This window comes from Manacus candei, unplaced genomic scaffold (assembly GCF_025592945.1).
Source record: "Manacus candei isolate 608988 ecotype Guabito, Panama unplaced genomic scaffold, ASM2559294v1 h1tg000061l, whole genome shotgun sequence".
Lineage (NCBI taxonomy): Eukaryota > Metazoa > Chordata > Aves > Passeriformes > Pipridae > Manacus > Manacus candei.
Window position 1 is genome coordinate 7,993,832 of NW_026138109.1, and position 25,198 is coordinate 8,019,029.

Below are 25,198 nucleotides of genomic sequence, written 5' to 3' on the forward strand. Positions count from 1 at the left end.
CTCAAGATCCACAAGAAAAATAGTTTCTATCCTGAGAACCACTTTTCATTCTCTGTTACCAGCTCTCAGGCCCTCTGGGACCCAGCTGTCACCCAGCCCTCCCCCAGCCTCTGAGCAGCACAAGAACTGTCCTGGCCTTCCTCTGCCCTGGCTCGGGTTTTGACACTGGTTGAACTCCAGCAGCTGCTGCAAGCTCTTGGCAGCTGCTGTCCCACTGCCACCAACTTAGGGATGTCAAGGAGGGCAAGGATGTGTCTGCAAGCTGGGGCCTGTCAGTTTCTACAAGGGCTGTACAAGCAGCTGTGGCCTTACAGCAACAGCACCTCATTTACCCATGGTCTGAGCTGCTGCCTCACAGGAGTTCTTCTTCACAAAACCCCCCCAGAGCTACCTTCACACACTTGAGTTCTTGTTTATAGATATCTGGTGCTGCCCTGCAGGTGTAGCTCAGTCCTTCTGTGTGTGTCAGGGTCCAGAAGTAGCTGGAGCTGGGGAAAGGCAGCAGGTGCCAGTTGGTGCCAGCCCACAGCAGCCCCTGAGCCTTGGATTCCTGGCAGAGCTGCTGCAAAGACTCCTGCCAGTGCTTCTCCACTGACCCCAGCCAGGCAACTTCCATCCTCAGCCTGGCTGTGAGCACAGAAAGGGCAGCACACGGACTGTGCTGTCCTGCAGCACCCTCCTCCTCCCCAGCACCCAGCAGCCAAGGCAGCTCCAGCACCTTCCCAGCTGCTCTGAGGTCCTGCCCACAGGCAGTGTCGCAGTCAGCCACATGTAGGCTCCTCTGCTTTCCTTGTGAGACTCAACAAGGTGTTCTGCCCTTTCCCTACACTGTCAGTTCCTGCAGGACTCTGCAGCAATTTCCCCTCTAAGCCCAGTTCGAGGCACTGATGGCAGAGTCGAGGTAGCCCAGCTGCACTTGGCTGTCAAGGAAAGGCAGGGGAACCCCCCCTCAATGCTCGAGAGGCAGGCAAGTTTGCCAGATGGGCTGGAGCTGGAGGGAGCAGCCCCTGGCAGTTCTGGGTAGCCCAGTGCTGGAGAGCCAGGCAGGAGATATAAGCAAGCCAGCTCCCAGACAGCACCATCCCTCTGTGTCCCATTCCCCAGTATGGAGACTCTTTTGGGAAGGCAGCTCCAAAATGCCACCACCATTCTTCCAGCACAGCTGTGCAGCCAAAGCAGTTGGCCCCAACTACATTTGACTGGGCAGTTGCTGCACTGCCATCGATGCCAAGTGCAGCCAGTGCAATTCCCTGATGTTTGTCCCACTAATTTTAGCCCAACTGCAGCACTGAGGCACAGCAAACACACTTCTCCTCTCCCGGGCCTGCAGGGAACAGCGTGGGCCAGGCAGGGCCAGCAGCCATGACCTCAATTTCTCTGCCAGGCTTCTGCATGAGGCCAAAGCCATTCCCTGCCCCAGCAGTGGAGGTCCCTGCTGCCGTGTCTGATCCTTTCAGGAGTGCTGAGCTCCTGCCCTGCCAGAGCACCGACCACCAGCAGCACCACGGCCTCATGGCAGCAGCTCTGACCTGTGTCCTGCTTCCCTGCTCCAGTCACGAATCCATGAATCAACTTCTCACTGGTCTCCCCCTTCCTGACTTAGGAAGACTAAATACAACAGCAAAGCCCGTGGCCTTTTCCCAAAGTCCTCCTCTAAATCAGCTTGTTCTTCAGTCTCAGGTGTGGGCAGCTGTCAAACAGTGGTTTTATTTCCCAGTAACCTCATAGATTTTTGTGTATGGGTGTATGCATTGATACCAGAGCAGCACTGAGCTTGTCATTCAAAGCTCTTGAATAACCCAAGCAACGCAACCAGGGAAGTAACAGTACAGAGATATTTTCATTTCACATTTTTATTAGTAGACAGATGTGCAGAAAAGACAAAATATAACTACTGAAGGGAAAGACAACACAAAAATGCATCAGTTAATTCTTTCTGGTAAATTATACTGAAGAAAAAAAGGAAAACATCTGGGAGTTCAGCTAAGAAAACTACTAAGAAATCTAGTGTACCCTGCTGGTTTCAGAATGGTTGAAAACTGCATTTGAAGGGACTTGTAAGTTGCAAATGTAAACGCTAATATTGGCTGAAACAGGAGAAAAAGGGTTAAGAAAAAAACCAGAATACACAGAGTAGGTAAACATTTTTCTGCAATCATCTCTTAAATAGTTTCAAAAAAATCCCCTCATACTTCAGTTGTATCTGAAAAAAAGGAAACCAGCAAGTCAACAAGCAATGACACTGCACAAGACAGTGGGGAAGAGAAATTAGTCTGGTTATTGTCGGAGCGCTCAAAAGAGGTTGCTTTCTTGTCTTTAAAAAAGGGTAAAACAAGAGTCATAATAATGCATCTTACAACACCAAGCTTGGAAATACAAGTCACTGGAGAGTATACAGTGAAGACGGTCAAAAGTACAAGGGAAATCCTGAAAGATGCAGTATCCTCATTTCCAACCCAGCCATCAGCACAGCCAGCATTGCCACACTCTGCTCCTTCACTGCCCTCAGCCACCTGAAAGCTGAAGGTTGGTGCCCCTGTCCCGGGGTGGCCCTTTTGCCACCCCCGGTGCCACCCTTGCAGGGCTGCTGTGAGGCTGGGGGTGCCCCACACTCAGTGGCTGCAGGGGAGCCCCACTGCCGGCTCCAAAAAGCACCTGGGGCTGAGTCAGTCCTTGCTGGAAGGTGGAGCTGAAGGAGCAGGACACCTCAGGAGGGTGCAGCTGCCTTTCCAGGTAACATGCAAGTAGGAGGGCAGAGGGACATGGGAAGCAGCAGGGACAAAGAATCACCACTTGGGCTGCCTCCACTCCCTGGGGGCAATCGGATGCACATCCCCGGGCTGGGGCTGTCCCTGCTGCAGCAAACCCCTGCCAAGCAACACTGAAAACAGATCTGCCTTGCTCATTTCACAGGGAACCCCACAGGCCTTCCTCCCCTCCCCGAGGGCTGCCTTCCCCTCCTCTCCCTCCAGGCAGCACACTCTGAACTTGCTCAGTCTTGCCTAGAGCACAGCTGATCCCAAACAAAGCCTGATCCCACCGAAGCACCCCCCGGAGAGGCCCCAGCTGGTGACGTACCATGGAAAACCCTGAGATACATGGAAGAGAGGAGCAGGCCCTGGCCATGGTGACACCTCTGTACCTGTGGGGACCGAGGGTCTCACCAAAGAGGGGCAGCACCCCTGAGCTGCTCTGGGGCTGCCAGCCCATCCAGGGATCATGCACAAGGTGAACTCGGGGCACTGCACCATGGCCAAAATGAAGAGCTGCAACACAGTCAGGGTGCTGAGGGACTGGGGACGAGGGTTCTGAGACAGGAACATGCATGATTTGATCCCCCTGCCCACGATGGAGGGCCCTAAGCTCTGCCAAGAGCTCCCAGAAACGTGCGGGAGGGCGAGCTCAGGGCCCCAGCTGAACGAAGCATGATGCTGAAGACAGACCCTGCTGCTGGCCTTCCCTTCCAGCCTAAAAGTCCCCCTCTCTCCTGGGGGGCTGCACATGTTTGCCTGTGCCCCAGCCAGGCGGGCAAAGGAGAGCCCAGCACCACCCACCCTCTGCCCTGGGGGGCACTGGGACAGCCTGGACACCCCAGGCAGGCAACAAGGGGAGCTCCAACCTCTGCCAGCCCCACAGAGCCCAGGGGCTGCAGCAGAGCTGCACCGACCCACAGGGGACCTACATAAGCAACAGAAAGCTGCACAGGGCTGGGGCTGCAGGAAGCAAGGGCTGCTAGAGTGAGCACTGGGGCAGGAGGCTACTGGTCTCTCCTACTGCCAGAAAAGAAGTTCAGGATGAATGGTGGCCCACGGGGCAGCAGGATTCACATCTGTTCTCATCCCTGCAGAGAGGGGCAGCTGGCAGCAGATGCCAGCAGAACAGCTAAACTGAACTTCTGCAACCCTATCCTAGTCTGAAAAAAGAACAATGAAAAAAAATAAATAGCAACCCAGGGCTCAGTTGTACAGATGTGAAGTGTTAAGTGTTTATTTTAGGGTTCATCTCACAAGCCTTTTCCAGAGACAAAGCTGATTGTGCCCTCTGGGGCTCCAGGGGCCAGCTATTTCCTAACTTAGCAGGCTGAAAAGGAATACTGTACCTTTCAGTGACATCCCATCAAGCTCAACACACAGTAGCTTTACACTCTCCGCCCCACACCTCATAAAGGAAAAGCCACCACCACAAGGCTAAACGAATGTACACACGCTATTATTGTAAATGGAGCAGCTAAACCTTGGCAATTTGCTTCGTGGGGATTTTTTTTTCTTCCCAGTAAATGCAGCACTTGAGCTCCTGAAAACCCGGCTTCCAATGGGTTTGTTCCAGCTTTAAATACATTAAACATCTCAATGCAAGACTGTATTTAATTCAAGAATCTAAACGCGAGCAAACCTGTTTTGCTGTGAGCGTTTTGTAGAGAAGTGAAAAGGGGAGTTTCTTTTTTAAAAAGAAATCTTAATACAGTGATGAAAGGGTTAAGAATGCAAGAATTCAGACATTCTGTGGAGGGTCTCTAAGAGGTCCATAAAAAAGGAGCAAACAGATCCATACAACAGGAGACAGCAGGAGACAAAGTTTTGTGTTGGGTTTTTTTTTTGTTTGTTTGTTTTTCTTTTTTTTCATTTTTTTTTTGACACCCCCCCCCCACTTTTTTTGCTGGACTGCTGCTAGGTTACCGCTGCTCCCTTCTGGCCTGAGTCGGCAGGGCAGTACAGGGGCATAGAGGGAGCAGGTCACGACTCCTCGTTGCCAGAATCATCATCATCGTAACAGTCGGCGTCCTCCTCCTCCTCGTCCTCGTCGTCAATGTCGTCATCGTACAAGTCGTCGTAAAGCAAATCTGAACTGTTGTCATTGGAAGGCACTTTAGTTTTGATGCAGTACTCTGCCAGTGTAGTGGGGACCTTCACGCCATCCTTCTCAGCCTCAGCTTTGGTAGCCAAAACCTGTTTCCTGTGGGGAGAAGGACACAGCGGGAACGTGAGCAGGGCCGTGTGCCAGCAGCAACTCGGCTCAACTCCCACCTCCCGGCCAGCCCCCAGCCCAGCCCTCCTGGCAGCTCAGAGTCAGGAGATTGGAGGTTTGGATAAAGCACCACAAACAGCACTGGAAACAGATTTAGTTCCTGCAGTCCCAGCCTTGGGAACATGCCAAGGGTGTTTGCAGCAACATCTGAAATCTGTTATTTCACAGGACTCTACATAAGAGACCTGCCAGAGCTCAGAGCAAATTCCATTTGCTACAGGAGGAATGGTCAGGGATTTCCTATGATGATTTATTGACTCCACCCTGACAGCTCTACCCCTGTGTGCTCAGAACTGCAATTCCCACAACTGCTTTGGCAGCTCTGAACTCCAGAGCAGTCGGAGCGTGTGGCTGCACCCCAAGGCACAGTTGTAACCCCAGTGCTGCCTGGGGCTGGCAGAAGCCAAGTGTTTCCCATCCCCCCAGGACAGGCTCTGGCTGCTACCTTCCAGCAGGGAGGAGCAGATGGCAGCCTCGTCCCCTCACCCACCCGCCTGCTCCTCAGTCTGCCATTCCGTGTGCATGGAACACATCCAGCTTCGCTGATGCTGAGGGAGCTGGAGGGCTGAACCTCCCAGCTCGGCTCTCTGCACAGACACACTGCCCTGCCAGCTCCAAAAGGGGCACATCCTGCTGGCACAGCTAGCACAGATGTGGCCTCAGCCAGCAGTCCCTCTCTGGGTTCTGCAGCAGCCCTGGCTCACACTCACATCATCTCCCTGCGGCTCCTGATGACCCATGAACTTCTCAAGGGGCAGCACTGAGCAGTGCTTCCAGCTAATGAAACCCAGCTTTGCAAGGCCTTGCCAAATCCCACTGATAGTCCTTCAAATTGGAGGGACATGATTACGATTCATGCATGTATTAAGCACAGGAATTAGTAGGATGCAGTCAGTTTCCACCACATCCCAAGCAATGCAGGGCTCAAAAGGCAAGCAGGGACTCCGACTGGGATTTACTAGTAGCCAATAGGTTTTGCAGAGCATCATGACAGATTAGTCTGAAAAAAGGACCATTTAAAGACATATTAGCCCAGTCCTCCTGCTCCAGAAGTTTGCGCTGCTTCTGTGCACTGAAAACTCTGGAGCAACCCGACGCATGGACTTGGAATAAGATGATAAAATTCATTTCCAAAGAAACAACTACTGCAAGAAACCGGTTTCAGCAAATTCTGGAAGCACCCTGTTTCACAGGATTCAACACAGGAGGCTGGTAGCACAGCATCCCACATGGAAAAGTTTACCTTATGATTTCGGCGTACTCCTTGTCTTTTCCTTTACTGTCCCTCCATTTCCTGAACATGACTGATGCATCCACGTTGGCTGGGGAGAATGTGTTGGGCTCATTAAGCAAAGAGATTACACTCAGTAAGATAGTCCTGAAAGAGGTAACCACAACAGCAGAGTCAGAGCTAACGCACTCATGGGTTCTGGATGCCGACGACTTCTCTGGATGATGCATCAAAAACTTGTTTGAAGTCAAGTCTTAAGCTGAGAATAATATTTTAAGTGAGAGCAAGTATTTATGAACCTCACACCCTGGCCATCCATGAGGAAAGGTGACACAATATAAACCTCATGTGACTGCAGTTTAATGTGTCTGTGCACGTGTTTGTGACAGGGCAGCAGGCAAAGCTGCAGCCAGAGCAGAATTCAGCTTGTCCACACCACTCACAGATGGTGTGGGGCTGGAAACCTGCTCAGTGAGCCTGTTCCTGCTGGCATGCAGTTTCCCAGCAGGAAGCCAGGCTGTTTGCCTGCCCTGCACAGAAAGAAGAACCATTAGGATCCAAGGCCATCAGAAAAGGCTGCACTGCTTTGTCCCTGCCCCACTGGGTGGTAAGAGGCTGAAACCGTGGGCAGGTCTCTTCTCTCCTCAGCTGATACATCACTAAAAAAGCTGCAGCAGCAGCAGCACTCGAGCACAGCAAGGGGAAGGCAGTGCAGATGTTTTTCAACACCCAGGCCAGCTGCCAAGGCCCAGAGGGATTCAGCTGCTGGTGCTCGGCAAAGCCAGCATGAGCCAGTCATGCAACCTCAGCAGACAGACAGCCTTCCAGGATTTCCAGCAGCGACCCACACCTCGCCAGCTGCCCTGCTCTGCTGGCATTTACCAGGGGCAAACACCACCCTCTTGCCTAAACCCTTCTCTTGTAGTTCCTACAACCCTCTGCACTTCAGCCCTTGTGCCACAACCAGCACAAACATGAACAGCGAGCCCCGCCAGGCAGCTCCGCACACCTGGACACTGCAACAGCTCCACCTGTCCCAGTGGTACTGCCAGCAACAGCTTCCCATCCAAGGGCAGGGAAGAACAAGAGACAAGGAGAAAGTCCTGAAACACAGCAGTACACAACAGCCCCTTTGCAGAACTTGGTTAAAGGACACTTGGAGCCACAGTTGTATTTGCACTGATTGAGGGGCATGCTCGGAGCAGCACGTGCTGAGTGAAATCTACCAGATCATAAATCTGGGATGCAGTTCCAGGAAATGCTTGGTCATTTTCTTTTTCTCATTCTTTTTCATTTTCTTTTTCTCATTCATTGCTGATTTTCTTGAAAGGTTTTGAAACTAAACACTTGTGTCTGACCAGACTAGCATGGCTATCAGAAGAGTCTTACACAATTTATTTTCCAAATTATGTAACTCTGTAGGAAAAGAGATCTGCAGCTCCGGAAAAAAACCTGTCTGGTCAGACTGGAACAATGGGCAGAAGAGATCATCTTCTACTTCATCTCAAGAATTCATTTAAAAGCCTTTGATTCTCAGCAAAGAGGCTGCAAAGCCACCATGTCAGCTCCAGCATCGTGCAGCGGCTTTACTGGAGAGCAAAGTCGATGGAAGGCCAAGGACAAGAATTCATGTCTGGATTTAGCATCTGCTCTCCCACACTTCCATCAACAGTGAGGAGAAGCCAATATTTCCACTGCAGTGCCCAGACTCCAAAGTCACTGCAAAGCTACTTAAATACAGCAAGGCAACTGCATTAGAGGTGAAGCTCTCTGAGCTCCACATTCCCAACCAGCACATCAGATCAGCACCATCACTGCTGATGTCCTAAAGATTGGACAGTCTTGTCCAACTCAAACCTGGCTGCTGTGGATAAGCAAGGGGAATAAAGTACAGTAACAGAAAGGCATCCCAGCACAGGGAGTCTGACAGGACAAAACCATTAAAAAAGTTCAACCACGTGGGACTGAAAACCTCAGCATCAGGTACAAACTGCATGGACTGGATGCAGGCTGAGGCTCTGGGATGATGCCAGGGATCACATTCTATCATGTTGTTTCATGCAAGCTGACAGAGTAAAGACTGGTGATTTCAAGGCTGGTTCTGCTTCCTTACATCCCCCACCCCATTCTGGGGAACACTGAAGTGTTTTGAAGAGTTTACAGTGCTGTTGTCTTCAGAGGAGACTCTATACATCTCTTTACCACTAGGGAAGAGCAGCCAGCACAGGCTCAAGGAAACAGACCTGTTAAGGGCCTTTTCCTCTTCACATATCAACCAAAGGCTCAGAGACAGAGGGATTTCATCCCAAACAGACATGAGGTAGATAGGATGTGTTGGTTGGGAGCACCAGCCAATTATATTCCTTGTTGAAAAAGGATTTTTTTTTTTGTTCCAGCTGCTATCCACATTGTAGCCTCTCAGAGCCACCTTTAGAGGTGGGCATAGATTTGTCCTTGCACATTTTTGCTCTCCACTGTAAGTTAAAAGTTTTGGCTTAGGTTGTACTGATGGTTACGTTAGTGCTCTGAGCTTTTTGCAGAGTCTTCCCCAACCTCAGGCAGCCAAAAAAGCCAAGAAAAATGGGAATCCTTGGGAAACAAAGCAATAGCGAGACAGGATATCATCTATCTGCACGAGATACAGATGTACCAACTTCTCACATGCTGTGCTGAGTTCTGGCCTGTGCAGCTCAAGGACAGGGAAGACACAGGGGAGATGGAGAAGGGTAAACAGAATTATCAAAAAGCCTCAACTGTAAGCCCTGACAACACTCCCTCAGCTCCATGGGACACAGGGAGCAGTTTTCTCTGCCACACAGATTACAGCTGCATTCCTTAACATCTTGCTGGGTGTTTGCTGTATTTATATTTACTCATGCCTGCCTCACCTATCTCCCAGTGATGGGAAAGTCCATACTTGACTGTGTTTAAAAAAAACAATGAGCCTCCTTGACACCCTTAGAGGTGGAAGCACAAGTGCTCTCAAAGTTGAAGAATGACATTTTTCCCCTTTCAAAAACTTCAACCCTGGTCATCTCTGGCAAACAAACACTAGAATGCCTCTGGTACTCAGTGATCCTTTGTTCTTTTGGCAGGAAGAAAACTACCCAACTAACTGCTCAAGATACCAGTAGCAGGACAGGAGACAGACAAACAACAGAAGGCAAACAAAAGGCTTCTACTGGGCCTAAATATGCAAAAATGTATTTTTCCATTAGTGGTATCCTGAAGAAGATAACAATGACTGGGAAAGGCCAGAACATTTGAAATAATTTGCCTTAAGAGCATGAAACCCTGTGAACAGGACAGAAGGTTCCACACTGCCAGCTCAGTATCAGGACACAGAGCACCTTCAGTACCTTCAGACAGCCTGGTAAGTCTGGTTTCCACTTGATTCAAGCTTTAAAACCCCAAAGCCTTAAATTCCCTTCTAAGCCTCTCCCAACCTAGACCTTAGTCTTGTAGAGACAACAGGCCTTTTGAAGTCAGTGTTTCACATCATATTCACAGTTACCTGACATTTTGGGTAGGGTTCCACCTCTCAGATGGCAGCTCTCCACTTTGTGGGTCATCTACAGGTGGGTGAAGAATTGAAATACATACATCTCCATTCTGCAAGACAGAAAAAAGCACTGAGAATAGCCTGGCTTGAGGCTGAAGTCTGGTGATTCAACTCCACCACTCTGGCTACCTCTGGAGCAGTTTAACCTTGTTGATATGAACACCCAAAAAAACCCCAACCAACCCCAAACCCAAACTGGTAAGAACTGGAAGTGGTTCTCCATTCATCCTGGATCTACTTTATTTATACACAAGGGTTAGTCTGCAAATTGGCAAAAAAACCAACCTAAAGTCAGAGACAGTCAGGTTTAAAGAATGTAGCAAAGCAAGCAAAAATAGTAATAAGACAGCATAAAACTAAATTGGTCTCCAGATAGCAAGTACTGTCATAGTGACAGAAATAAGCTTTAGTCACAGGAGACCCAAAGTAGGGTTAAAAAAATCTGGTGTTCCCAGTGGTAGCTGAGTTAGCTACAGGAATTTTTGAATTGAAGGGTTTATCACTCTCTACTAGCTCAGGTATGAAAACATTTGTTCTCCCAGGACACAAGGATGTTGAACAGATGGTGTGGGGCAGGCTTACACTGCTCCCCTAGGACACAGCTGTTCAAAATATCAGGTGAAAGAGCAGGAGATGTTCTCTGAAGGTTTCACTGAAAATCCCTTCCAGCATGCAAGAGATTCTGGGAGCATATGGAAGCCATACAGCCACGTAATCCCCATTATGTGTTCTACTCACCACTGTTATGGCCTGAATATAGATTTAAAGCTCCATAATGCCTACCATTTATAAACATTTGAGGAAGCCTGTAAACCCAATTCTCCATCAGCAACAGCCCTCTGACACAATTACTTTGTAGGAATGCTGTGGCATTATCCATCACATCAGACATCCTCCACTAAGGTGCTCCAGGGACTCATGGGGGGGTGATTTACTGCAGGATGGGGTGAAGGTGCAGATGAGTCCTAAGGCCAGCCAGCAGCTATTGGCCTCTCCAGGCCCCACTGGCTTGCTCTCCCTTGCTGCTGGGGTGACGTACAAGTTCCTGGAGGCAGCCCCACACCTTCAGGAGGCACAGCCTGAGCTGAGGAGCAGTGCTCACGCCGCTCCCAGTCACTCCAATCCAAGGCACAGGTTGATGGCAGGATCAGTCCTGTTTAGGAATCCAGGCTGGCAGCTCCCCACACACCCGGCCTCAGGCCCTTCCAGCACTGCTGGAGGGCAGAGCAGGGCTGCTCACAGCAATAGCATCTGTGCCTTTGAGCCCAAGCCAGTGATCGCAGCCACAGACTGCAGCAGCTCACCTGAAGGGCCTCGCAGACATTTCAACTCACCTTGATTAACAATGACTTTTGTTTCATAGCCAAACAAGATCCTCCGTCAGCGTTGGAGGGTTGTGATCAGGATCCAGATTTCAGTGGCGTACTAACCCTGCCAGGTTTGCTAATCTAGCCAGCCCTTGTCACTTTGAAGCAGGTTTTAGTGAAGAACACAGCAATGCAGCACCTGGAGCTGCTGAATACCACAGCACATACTTATGTTGCTGGAACAGTTTGCCATAAGAAGGCAGTCTCCCTTTTAGGACTCCAACAGGCTTGTGCAACCTTGGAATTTTTTTAGTATCATTTTAAGGTGAAGTTAATTTTACCAACGTTAATTTATGTTCCCAGCCCATTATGGTTTTTTTAATAATTTTCTTTAGTTTTTCCTTTAACCACTTCCTGGGAGAACACAATGCTGGTGGCTCAGAGAAGGCATCACAGCACTTGGCAGAAGTTCCTGAAGCGATCAGGTGAGCAGCACATGAACAAGCAGATATTTGGAAATATGAAGATAATAGAGGGAAGCAAGGATATGAGAAGTTTCCCTCTTGCAATGATCAGTGTTATGTGTTTGGGAATTGCACTGCATTAGAGTCTGGAGGGGTAAAGGTGTAAGGGGGCCTGGTGAGATCAGCACAAGGTTTTGGGATCAGGGTAGGAAAGGGGTGAGCCTTTCCCTACATACATTTTTGAAAGATACAAACAAGGAGGATGAGGTATTCATCTGCCAATGGGAAACAGCCACAATTCTATCTAGGACTGAGAACTCTTGTGTCATAAAAATAACAAACAAGTGAATGCAGTTTTACCAAAATTCAACTAGATGACCCAAGTAAAGTAGAGATGGGAAAAATACACCTTACTCAAGTCTCACTGATCAGAACTGGAACATCAGCCCCAACGTCTCCAATCTGATCCCACCAGCAGATTCTGTAAACTGCTGTTTTCTTTCATCTTCCTTACACTAAAAGGGTTTCTTCTTTTCCCTCCTCCTGACAAACCCTCAAACCTCAAGCACTTTGCTGAGTTAGTCTCAGTTTCATTTGGAGTTATCCCAGTGCCTCATCTTCATTGCTTAACTGTTGTTTCCAAAACAGCCTGCAAGCTGCTTCAGATTCCCTCAGCTGCAAGAAATACTGCTACAAACACAAAGAACAAAGCTGAGAACTGGAGTATTTCAAAGGTAAACCCAAAATATACCCATCAAGTTTAGGGTTAGTTTCTCCTCCTACCTTCAGTTGTTTCTAGAGTTTCTAGAGCCAATTTTTCATCTTTCCCACCAGGACTGGGGGAGGTCCTCTCCAAGACTCCTTTTGTACATGTCATTTTGGTAACCATTACCCACTTGCCTCCTGCAGGAGGATTTCTGGATTCAGAATCAATACCCACAGTGTGGGTCTGCAATAATCTGCAGGTCTCTTTATTTACCAATTGAACTCCCATGTAACTGGAAGAGCCTCACAGAAAACAACCATCTTTGGCTACGTGCAAGATTCTGTGCCAAGTCCAAAGTCCAAGTGAGAAAACTCATCTGAGGATGTCCCTGGGCTTAGGGCAATCCCCATGAGCAGTCAACAATTAAAGCTGATTACTATCCTGTTCTGCACTGAAATTTGGCAAGGCTTTTAGCCATTTTTTACTAAGCCATCAGTGTTATCACTATGATACTGGAAGCACACCCATTCCAAACTGGGTATTTAGCAGCAAGAACTGGTCAGAAAAGGGCTTTCCAAGCCCAAGGCATCAACTGAAGCCATCATTTGTTCAGGGGAAGGAAGAGAAGTGACATTCCTCTTTTCAACTGGGTCCAAAGGATGCCTGCAGAACCTCTCATAGGGACACCTGTGATAAGGTTACAGACCTGCACCAACAGGAACATTTTTGAAAGGCCTCTAGGTCCTCCAACTATTCGACTAGTGTTCCTGGCAGGCTGACACTTGTCTAGGATATCCAAAAGTTCAGCAAGGATTCGACTCACTCCACTAAAAGTCCAGTTTTGAACCAAAACAGGGCTTCAGCTTTCAAATACAGCTCTACTAAACTGGGTGTTAATACTGAACCAATTGCCTCTGCACAGAACCACTCCCCTTCTGGACCTGCTATGTGGTTGTACCATGACCCAAATATTGACAGTCCACAGCCTTGACTACCCTCTGATTGTGACACACACAGGTAGTGAGTTTAAGATTAAGGAAGCAGAAAGCCTTCTCACATGCCTGAGAAAGAGTTTTTTATAAAACACCTTACCTCATAAATGTTGGGGTGCCACATTTTGGTCAGGAATCTGAAGGTAGGTGGTGAATATGGATAGTCGATAGGGAATTTAATGTGAGCCTGAAAAAAGAGAAAAATATTTTAGTTATGAAACAGAACAAAAGAGAGCAACAAGCAACCATTACAGTGAAAAGATTGGAAAAAAACCCCCACATCATTAGGGCTACTAAACTGCTCATTTTATGGGGGGGGAGGGCACGTGGACACTGGTTTATAACCCTACATAGGTTCTTATGAGCAAAATGCTAATTGAACAAGAAAAATTTAAACACCTGGGCTGGTAATGCTCAGAAAACAAGCCAAAAAAAGGCATTTACCACGTCCTAATTCAAGAAACACTATTAAACAAGTGTTGTTAAACAGGACAAAATATACTGAAAAAGTTATAACTCAAGATACTACTGGGTTTAAAAGCAGGCTAAAAAAAAATGTTTGCTGAGTTGAATAGACCTGTTTTACATTTGGCTGTGCAAATATTTAAAATTATTCTTTCCATGAGGAAAAAAATTTGTTACGTAACTGAAGTTTTTTTGCCTTTCTTGTGCCAAATTTAAGCTGGTCCATCTACCTGTGTTCCTAATATTATGTTTTGTCACCACAGGCATTTTTAAGTCTCAATACTATCTGTGTCTGTTTAACAAATTAGTGCAACTTGATGAACTGAATATTGATGGGTAATGACAGCAAAGATTTCCTTCCAGAGGTCAGCAACCAGCTGTGGGGCACAACTCTGAGCTCAGTCAGCTGAGAGAAGGCTGCAGAGATCCCAGCTCTGGATATTAACTTCTCTGTCTTGCCATTCACAGCAGTCTGAATCTGGACTGAACAAGTGCCCAAAATACTCATCTCTAAAAAGGGGACTTGCTGTGCTTTGGGGCACAAACTCTTCCCTGGGAACTATTCAATCTGCCAACAAAGTCCCACCACCAACCCAGTGTGGGATCCCCAGAGAAGCTTCTCCTGGTCCCTGTTCCACGGCCAGGCTCATGTGCAACTGAACACGAGAAGAGATCCCAGAAGCAAGATTGTGAGAGCAGAATTCCAGGCCACCCCCTTCCACTTAAGTGCCTAACCATGCCACTTGAGCACAGGGTGCTGGGCTTGTTCAACAAGACAAAGTTTTATTCCCAGAAACAGAAGTAGACAACGGAACAGATTACTGAGCTGTGAAGTACTTGGCTACAGTTTTACTTATCTGCATACACCTTTGCATTGCGACCCAAATTTTATATGGGGTCAGAGTGCCAGGCAGCCAAGAAAAGAAGGCTTTCTGTTCACCTTTATGTAAGAAACTCATCAGCTCACGTGGCTGTATGGTCTGTACATGCCTGCCCATGATAGTGACTGTAAGTGGGCATGTTGCAGCAGCACTGAGTCCTCACCCCGCAGTCATTTGCCACAGCACACTCACAACCTAAGTTGTGAGGTTTAAGATCTGCTTAAATCCCAGCCCACGGTTTAAGGTCAGTTGCAGGAATGGCATCGCTCCAAGAGCAGTGAGCAAATGCCTCTTGTCACCACACCACTGCAGAACAGAGCGACTGCTGCAGCAAGGACATGCCTACAACAAGCCACCCTGCACTGGGAGCAGAGCAGAGATTTACCCAGGGCAGAGCACATCCACTCCAGCTCAGGTTATTGCATCATGTAGCTGCAGACTCATCGGGACTACTGGGGTTTTCCCAAGAAAGCCCATTCCTGTGCCTACATGCAGTTTTGTGAGATCTAAGACATAGAACAGCCCATGGACCGAGATTAAAAATGCAAGAGACAACAAAACTCAGGATTGAGCTACCTACAAGATTTCTTGGCAGAATCTGTCTTCTACGCAGGTGTAGTTTCCAGGAGACCAAAACAAAGAGCACTGTGACAGCAGAGTACCAGAACTGACATGCTTATATCCCACATGGATGGTCAAGGAGTGCAGGTCTCATTTCTCTCAGTAAAAACCCTCTGCTCTCAAACTGTCTAACCCTGAGGGTTTTCTCTCAAGAAAGCCTCTCTCAAAGCTGAGCCTGGAGCACCAGTTATGGTCCCTGTATGTGATGCAGACTCATGCAGAAGCTGTGGAGCCTGGAAGACCGTTCCAAACTTCTAAATCCTGTTGTACAGACACAAGTCTTTAGTAGAAGAGACTACCTGCCTACAATAATTATCATGTGGTGTTGTCACATCAAGGATGCTCTTGAGCTCTAGGGCTAGAAAATGCAACTGGAGAAATTAGAGAAATCTTCCCTCACGGATCCAGCTAAGACACTGTAATCCATCACATATTTAGGGAAAGCAGTCACATTATGTGTTGATAAGCTATTTCTAACTAGCCTGTAATTGTTTAGCACATTGAGATGCTGTACTGGAGCATACAGCCAAGTGAAGCTTCTCTACAAACCTGATTTCAGAGCCAAAAGACACCAAAACATGAAACCTCACATTACAGGCTGGGATTTTTTCCAAACAAAAAGAGCACCATTTTCAGTCCCTGTGGTGAGATCATCCAGAATTTGAAAGTGAAACCAGATGCTTTTCCAGGCCATTACAAACAGGTCTGAGAGAATTACTCCACATCTCTTCTGCCAGAGGAAGTATGGAAAGTTATGTAAGCCCACTCTGCTCTAACTGAATGCTATTTGAGTTTCTGTGTGGGTTAAGCAAGCCAAGAAGTTCCAAGACAAGCTGCAAGACTGCTTGCAAAGATGCAGCAACAGCCACGATCACAGGTCATTTTTTTTCCCCATTGAAAACCTGATTCTAAACATGCTAAAAACCAAGAAGACCAAATTAAACAATAAACTTATTTTCTAAACAGAGCTCCCAGAATGGTTTCCTCCCTACAACTTCACTGATGTAAGGCAAATAAGCTCATTTCTGTTAAATTCAGTCAGGCTGCTACATACTAGAGAGTGGTAGAGTTTTCAGGCAGCTCTGTTACAGCTGGACAAATTTAGGAGGACTAAATGTGCAGCTCAGTTCCCCCCCGGCAAGTACCCAGCCGTTACTGCATTCACCATAGGCTTGACTCTTCTAGCTGAGCTTAAATTGGAGAGAAATAACTCTGTTTTGGTGTTCTGATTTTAGCCAACTCCTTGTCATGGCTCTTTGACATCACTGAACATAGTCAATAGCCAGAAAGGTGGAGACCAGCCACCAGCCGTCCCCTCCTTCTCCAGTTTATAATTAGTCACACTTACAGTCCCTAGAAAAATAATAAACTCCTCTCAATAGTCCAGCCTGGCAGAAGATCCAACCCTTTACAGGCATTTACAGCTACTGCGCAAGAACTTCAATGCCCAAGTTACACCATGGCATGTATTTTAAGATTTCTACCAGCACGGTCACTTTGTTTCCTGTTTTACTGCCTTGCTCCCATGGATCCTCAAAAATGACTGCACTTCAGGTTTGCAACCTTTCTTTTATTTCAGTAAGGTGAAGCCACAGATTTCGCTATGCATGCCAGAAAAATAAGAGCCTCACTAGATCCTGTGTTATCTGACTGAAAACACAAACCTAGTATTTCTACCGAATTATTCACTGATTGAGTCAACCCCATGTGGCCAAGAGCATCCTGGCCTGGATCAGCAAAGGGTGGCCAGTGGGACTAACATAGGCAGGAATCCCTCCTAGCTTCAGCTGTCTAGAAATTCAGTACTTGTAGCTGTAAATGACACTTGAGTAGTCTGACACGGATTTCCTACACTCCTCTCAAGCTGACAAAACTCAGAACCCTGGTTTTCAGGCAGCAAGGGGAGGAATGGTGAATCCATCCTACCTGCCCACTACAGAAAACTTCCTGGGGAAGTGCACACAATTCCTGGAAAGCCACCAGCATCACAACTCATCTGATTTGAGGGTAATGGGGAGCATGAGCAGCTTCAACAGTGGCCAACACAGACTGCAGCTGCTCAGTGTTTCTGGAAGTGCCACTTACAGATAATTTTTATTTCCAAACATCACAAGCTTAATGCCAGCCCTATGAAAATACAGCATCAGTGAAGCCAAGCATCTTTTGAAAACTGTATTTAAGATCAGTTACAGAGGAAGTGCTTTGAGTTTCTAAGTTATTTTGCAATTATTTGTAATTATCTGCTACAGCCAGCCCACGGACAAGCTCCTACTGACTCTGTGTGCAGGTACAATCATGGTCTCTTACAGATCACCCACCCTGCCCTGGTACTTGCAGGCAGCACAAGGCATCCCGTTTTCCTTTGTAACAGGATGGCTAAGTTCCTTGCTGTGCACATTGTCCCTTTTCGTAGCAATTCCCACCTGATGATGGCTCCTGCTCCACACACTAAACATGCAGGAAAGGCAAGAATAGGAACCACAGGCCACTACTGGGTTAAGATCTAATCACTCAAAATGCTTTACTGCTTCTTGTGCATCAAGCATTGGCACGATTCATCTAATGGACTCTTCCACATTAAGCCTGGATTAGCGCATGCAGTGTTAAATACTGTGTGCCAGAAAACACGTTCAGTACAGGTCAGCAGGCAGTACCAGCAGCCTTTTTCTCATACCCATGAGGTTTAAAGCACATCAGTATTGTCCAGCTCAGAACCTGTAAAGCAGCACTATAGCTAGACATCGTCAACTATTTGATGAGGTAAAAATGAATATACGACCAACATTGCTATTTCAGCTCCAGTTATTATGACTTAGGACATAAGTAACTTCTTCTGGCAGGGCTGGGCACTAGACTGGTATTTTAAGCCCAGTTTTTGCTTCACTTCCCACCAGCACTGTTATCAATGTTTATTGACATCTGTTGTGCTATGAGAGAACCAGGAGCACATCCCTGATCCAAGATGAGTGACCAGGTCAACTAAGTCTTGTGAGTCCTGAAAACTCTCTTAGTGCTGCAGTGGTCATACGAACAGTAAGAGCAGCAAATCTCTTATATCCTACATTACACCTGCACCTCTTCATAAGGAATTTGAATCACAAAGATCTGAATGTGAAAAATGATCTCACGAATAGGATGTGAAGCTTCTAAACCAGAAAGAAAATCGAGCCATAAGACAGCAGGGTAAAGATAAGTCAGGAAGAGGGGTGAGCACACACGATCAGAGACTGGTTTGACAGGCACGAGCCCATTCTTGTTTTACACTAAATCATATCTTATATACACTTCCTAATTTAGTTATCTAGGGCAATACTAAAGATGTTATTTCCAGTGGTACAAACTAGGTTTCCTTTTATCAAAACTTCTTTTAACAGTAAAATTTTATTAAATATTTATATATGCATGTAGCTATGTTCATAAAGCTGAGATTGTTGTCAAGTCACTCAACCCAGACCAAAGCAGAAAGCCTGCTGACCATATGATGGTCCAAGTTACAATTACACCTTTAGAAAAAAGGGCTTTTGCCCACATATTAGTATTTTGTTCCTCTGATGTGAAATCAGGACTAACAATAGACATGAAATCATAGTTAAGCTGAATGATACGAAGGGAATTCCCCACACCCTGTTAAGCTGGTTTGCATCCAAGCTCCTGCAATCTTGTACATTCACACTCCTGCTGCCTGGGTTATCTCTCAAGGGACCCCAGAAAATAAAACTGCTCTGAACAATGAAGTTAGAACAAGGAGTGCCTGGAAACCAAACAATTTTCTTCTAACATTACTCAAAAGAAGTAAAAGGATTTTTTTTTTTAATATTGTCTCCCTTTGATAATGTAGAAGTTCAGTCTAGAGATGCTACTCTTCACGGCAACAACTGCTTGTGGCAATGCTACTCATCTAGAGACTGAGTTAGCCTGCAGAAGCCTGTGTGTTTAGTATTTCAAGCAATTCATCAGTTAAGAGAAGATATTTCTTCCTTGCAGTTGATTTTACTGCAGGGACAGTCCATGGCATTGCACAGCTAATTGTGCTGTTCAGTCTGAACCACACCACCACCACTTTGGTTCTGGCCAGAAATACTGTCCATGCTCTTGAGCCAAGGAACATCCAGATTCAGAGCAGGCAGTTGTTAATGCTCTTCCATGGACAACTTCCTAGGGACAGGCTGGAAGCTGGAGAAGGAGTTCCCCTTGTCCAGAGGCCACCTGCACACTCCTGAAGCTGTTCCCCTTCCCAGTCACACAGCCAAGCACGGCCCCAGGTGCCCATCTCCAGCCACACACACAAACACATCAGTCCTGCCAGGCTCAGGGTTTGACAGAGGGTTTTTTCCTGCCTCAACTTTATGTCTGTAGTTGACTCTGGACAGATGCCAGGTACCTACTAAAGCCACTCTCTCACTCTCCCTCTGCAACTGGACAGAGGAGAGGAAAAAACCCAAACAAACAACTAAGGATTCATGAGTTGAGATAAGAGCTGGGAGAGGTCACTTACTGATTACCTTCACAGGCAAAACTGACTCAAAGTGGGGATAGTACTTAAATTTATTACTAACAGGATCAGAGTAAGAAATAAAACAATCTTAAAAACACCTTTTCCCCACCCCAAGTTCCTTCCGTGTTCTCCCTCCTCCCCACCAGCAGTGCAGGGGGACAGGAATGGGGGTTGTGGTCAGCTGTTGGTTCTGTCACTGCTCAGGGAGAGGAGTCCTTCCCCTGCTCCTGTGGGGTCCCTCCCACGGGAGACAGTCCTTGATGGACCTCTCATCCCATGGCAATAGATGTTGTCCATCCCTTGGGCAGCAGTTCTTCCCAACCTGCTGTCCCGTGGGTCACTCCTCCATGAGGTGCAGTCCTCCATGAATGAGCTGTACTGACGTGGGTCCCCCACAGGGGCCACAAGTCCTTCACAGGAAAAACCTGCTCCAGTGTGGGCTTCCCTCTCTGTGGGCTGCAGGTCTCTGGCAGGACCTGCTCCATCTTGGGCCTCCCACGGGGTCACAGCCTCCTTCATGCATCCACCTGCTCCAGCATGGGCTCCTCCATGGGCTGCAGGGGGGTCTCTGCACCCCGAAGGTCCTTCATGGGCTGCAGGGGCACAGCTGCTCCACCATGGTCTGCACCACGGGCTGCAGGGCCTCAGCTCCAGCGCCTGGAGCACCTCCTGGATCGACTTTAGTGTCTATGTTGTTGTTCGCATGTTCTCACTCTTCCCTGGCTGGAATTCTTTCTGTGCCACAACCTTCTGTTCTTAAATATGTTACCACGGAGGCATTACTATCACTCCTGATTGTCTTGGCCTTGGTCAGCGACAGGAAGTCTGTCCTGGAGTTGGCTGGCATTGGCTCCACCAGACAGGGGAAGCTTCCATCAGCTTCTAACAGAAGCCACCCCCTGCTACCAAAATCCAGCCACAGAAATCCACTACAGCATCCCAGGCTGATAATGGCAAAGCAAGAGTGTTTCCAGACAGGATTAAACTTCTGAACTCCTTAGCATAATCTCTTAAAACACAGTTGTATTCATCTGACAACTTTTTTCCCAAATCTGCAGGTAACTGCCCTCAGAGCTCAGATGAAGGAGCAGGTTACAGAAGCACTCACCTACACTCAGCTAACAACTGCCAGGTTCACTTCCTTTACTTTGACTGTCAATTTGACTTTTCAGGATGCTACAGAAAACACCATAATTTCAACGAGTGCAGGAGACATACTGAGTTGGATGCATCCTGAAACATCGAAGTATTTTATTCTATAACCTGCCCATTTTCACTTAACTTTTGCTCTTGTCTGCCATCTCATCACTGAAAAGGCAATTCCCAGAGGCTATATAAGACACAACACCAAATAGAATTATTTGGTCCTCTTTCACAGGGCAAGCTGCCGGCCAGACAGCTTTACTGAGCTTAGATCACAGGAGCCAAGCACTAAAGTAATTTCAGATTCCCATGGGAGAAAGCTGACATCATACTGAGGTTTCTGTATTTTCCCAGGAATTCCCATTGTGAAATATTACTAGATTTCACCCTCAATTTAACCTTCACTCCAGGATGAGGCCTGATATTGTTTTAGGCCAGATATTAGCAGACTTCTGCCATGGCTGAAGGCCTCGTGTAGAGATTGTGTTCTTGGGTCTGATGCCTTTGGGTTGCCAAGAGACTGTGCACTGTATGGCTTGAGATGGGGCTCACTGGGTGTGTGTTATGCAGAGAGGCTACTCTGTGTGTCTATTTTCTTGGCAGAAACAGATGACTCAGTTCTTATTTATATCTGTACAAACACTCTACTTTCCCATTTGGACAAATAGGAAAAATAACTCCAAATGCTATAGTTTCCCTATAGCATCTGATATTTGCTGAAGGAGCCAAAGATACTTAGGGTTACCACATCTAAAGTTTACTTCAAATCACGCATCTCATCTTAGGTCTCTGCTTCAGGGCAGAAGCTGGTACTTGAAATAGTCCTAGTGCAGGTATAACTGAGGATGCTGTTACCTGAATGGGTAAAGCTCTAACATGAGTGTAGCTGTTCTAGAAATAGTTTGTGTTCACTGAAAAGCAGTTTTCCATGTCCCTTTCCAAAAACAATAGTTTTGCTGGAGCAGTGGTGTGAATATTTGAGACTGCTTATTCAAAGCATCATCCTACGTTACTGGCATCTCTGGCATCATGTGTGTAAGTCCTCCAATTACATGTGCACAGTTGTCACTTGGGGCACCTGCCTCCACTTGCCAGCTTCAGGGTCCAGAAGATTGTCTCTTTTATTAAGAATTGCTATAGCCTATGACATCTCCAGCATCCTGTTCAATCTCACAATGAGCATTTTAGACTTTCACTTTACTGGGTAAGTAGTGCATACTTTATAGATGTGCCTGTGTAAATCTACTTCAAGACAGTGGTTGAGACAGTATGATATACTTCAGACCTGCCCTAGTAATTTCTATAGTTTAGTTTGCTCAAATTCAAGTAATCAGTGGGACTAACTGACAGTGGGATCGAGGGCACCCTCGGTAGGTTCACCGACGACACTGAGCCATGTGGTGCAGTCACCACGCGGGAGAACAGGGATGGTGCATCCAGAGGGACCCTGACAAGGCTCAAGAGGTGGGACTGTGCAAAGGCCATGAAGTGCAACAAAGCAAAGTGCAAGTTCCTGCACCTGGGTCATGGCAATCCTAGGCACACCTACAGGCTGGGTGAGAAGGGATTGAGAGCAGCCCTGTGGACAAGGACTTGCGTGTGATGGCTGATGGCAGTGTGTGTTCACAGCCCGGAAAGCCAAATGTATCCTGGGCTGCATCCAAAGGAGTGTGGCCAGCAGGATAAAGGAGGTGATTCTCCCCCCTTTACTCTGGTCTTGTAAGACCCAATCTGGAGTATTGTGTCCAGTTCTGCCCCCAGCATAAGGACGTGGAACTGTTGGAGCAAGTCCAGAGAAGAGGCACGAGGTTCATAAGAGGAGTGGAGCACCTTCCCAACAACGACAAGCTCAGAAGGTTGGGGCTGTTCCATCTGGAGAAGAGAAGGTCGTGTGGAAACCTCATAACAACCTTTCAGTATCTGAAGGGAGCACACAGGGAAGCCAGAGAGGGAGTCTTTGTCAGCAACTATAGTGATAGGAGAAGGATGTATGTGTACAAATGAAAAGAGGGGAATCTTGGGTTAGATATTGGGAAAAAATTCTTTACTGTGCGGGTGGTGAGGCACTGGGATAGGTTGGCCAGGAAGGTTGTGGATGCCCCAAGCTCACCAGTGCTGAAGGCCAGGCTGGATAAGGCCTTGAGGAACCTGGTCTAGTGGGGGGAGTCCCTGCCCAGGGAGGGTTTGGGACGAGATGATCTTCAAGGTCCCTTCCAACCCCTTAGCATTCTACAATTAATCACAACCAAAGCACATCTCAGTTTTGCAGCATTTTGCATCAGCCTTGATAAAGTTTCTGCAGTCTCACCTATTCGTTCCCACATTTGCATCCTTACCAAAACACAACAGATTGCTTTATTGTTCGGTGAAGCAAGACATACCACTTACATCTGCTGAGTGAAGAGATGTCCAAGCTAGCTCAATATAAGAACACCCTTTCCTTCAGCCTGTTTTAACTAATTTTAGCCAATTCTTTAAACAAGCACCATTTATGAGTCAGTGAATGACTAATTGCCTTGATTCTCTTCATATGCTGGATGCAAGAGGAAAGCTCTCCTCAAGGGACAGCCAGTCACATGTTCTGCTAAAAACACAGGGCAGATCTTGATGCAGTCACCTCTTTCATAAGCAGCAAGGGGAAAGGCGTATTTATAGCATTGTAAGTGTAAACCATAGCACTGTGCTGCAGTGTTACACAACTTTGCCTTTCCTAGCACTGCAGGCAGCAGCTCTCTGAAGAGACTTCTCAAAGGCTGGCACATCAGCCTTCCCTGAAAGAAGGGACTCAGGTTTCTGGAAGCTGAATGGCAGTACTCAGGAACTGCACTTGAAATCTTATCTACACTGGCTGCCATAGAGAAGCAAACTAAAAAATTATGCAGCCCTACTACTTGTTTTTCAACCACTGCACTGCTGATTGTAAGCCCTCCTGTTTGGAGCTGGATACAGTCAGTAAATCTGGGCAGAATCAGCAGCAGCAAGTCTGTTGGACTGTACCACTTCCAACCAAATAGCTAAATCAGCAGCACCATCTCCCAATATGGAGACCTGATCAGCAGTGTATTAGTCTAGATTTATAAGCCTATACTGACACAACTGTGCTATCCATAATCCCAGAGCACAACTCATCTACAAAGGGTCTGTGATCCTGCACAAACCAGTGAGGTCTGATACACGTACGAAAGCTGCCTCCCTGCCCAGCATTCTCAGTTCAGCACTATGTCAGCAGGTATTTGCTAATGAGACACTTATATTTGAAACACAAAAGCAAATTTTGACATTACTGCATGATGCATCTCTCAGCTTCATTACCACAGGCTGCTTTAAACAGACCAAGCTTAAAGTTTTAGCTCAGATAAGTGGATTAGCTGATACATATCCATCCTTGCTCCTCAGGCTGTTGTTTCTACAGTAAGAGGGGTTTTTTTTGCTAGTGTGGAGGCAAATTAAAGAGGCATTTGGCATTCTGTTATTCTTAACCTCTTTCACCCCTGCCTTGTGCTTTAGGTGATTTGGAGGTCACAGCATCACAAACAGGATAGCTTTTCTCAAGAGTAACAATGACTAGGCCAGTAAGTGGCACTGCAATGGATGAGAATTAAAGGAAGATTAATCCTATCCCAGATCTCAGATTTGGTTTTTCAAAACAAGACAACCCCTCCAAATTTCACAATATTACTGAAGTGTTAAAATCTCAATTTGAGCTTTAGTCTACTAAGAAAAAGGAGCCCAGCTCAAATGATGTTTAATTCATTTAATGATTTCAAAACACAGCCGCCCACCTTAAATCAAAAAATCAAAACACAGAGGCAGATCACTGAGGCCTGTAGAGTGTTATTAGCTATTTATCACTCTACAAAGTACTCTTCCCTGGGCTGGGGGGTAAAAGCAGCTCCTGCAATTGTATGTGCAACAGCTGTACTACATTGGGCAGACAAGTTGCTCTTATGCTAATGTCTGCTTTCAAAAATAAAGGCAAATTAGACTGCTGTAGTCACAAGAACAAGTTATTGAACTGTCCTTGACCTGCCTTCAGTGGCTACAAAGTACTACTGCTGTTTGAACCTCATCCTGAGTTGCCTTGTGTCAGCTGCCATAGAGACCCTAAGCTCCCAACATGGCCCTAAGGAAACAGCTACTGAAGAACACGTCCATGGCCATAAAGCCCTGATCACCTACAGATAACCAGGAAATCACCTCCTTGCTCTATCAATCATGCTCCACTTAAAAAACCGATTACACACAGCTAGACAAGAACGATCTACAAAGTTGTTCTTGCTCATCATTAATACATAGATGCTTAAAA

The 25,198-nt window shown here is 47.0% G+C and overlaps 1 protein-coding gene across 1 annotated transcript in view; it reads right to left on the bottom strand.

Moving 5' to 3' along the window:
* Positions 1–1,835: 1,835 nt before the first annotated feature.
* UBE2R2 (ubiquitin conjugating enzyme E2 R2) overlaps positions 1,836–25,198 on the bottom strand; it is a 58,763-nt gene continuing 35,400 nt past the window's right edge. The window contains exons 2-5 of the mRNA XM_051804529.1: positions 13,388–13,474; positions 9,771–9,868; positions 6,269–6,403; positions 1,836–4,953 (exon numbers count right to left, since the gene is read on the bottom strand). Coding sequence (XP_051660489.1) covers positions 4,734–4,953; positions 6,269–6,403; positions 9,771–9,868; positions 13,388–13,474 — 540 coding nt within the window. The 3' untranslated portion in view covers positions 1,836–4,733. The remainder of the gene's footprint in view (positions 4,954–6,268; positions 6,404–9,770; positions 9,869–13,387; positions 13,475–25,198) is intronic.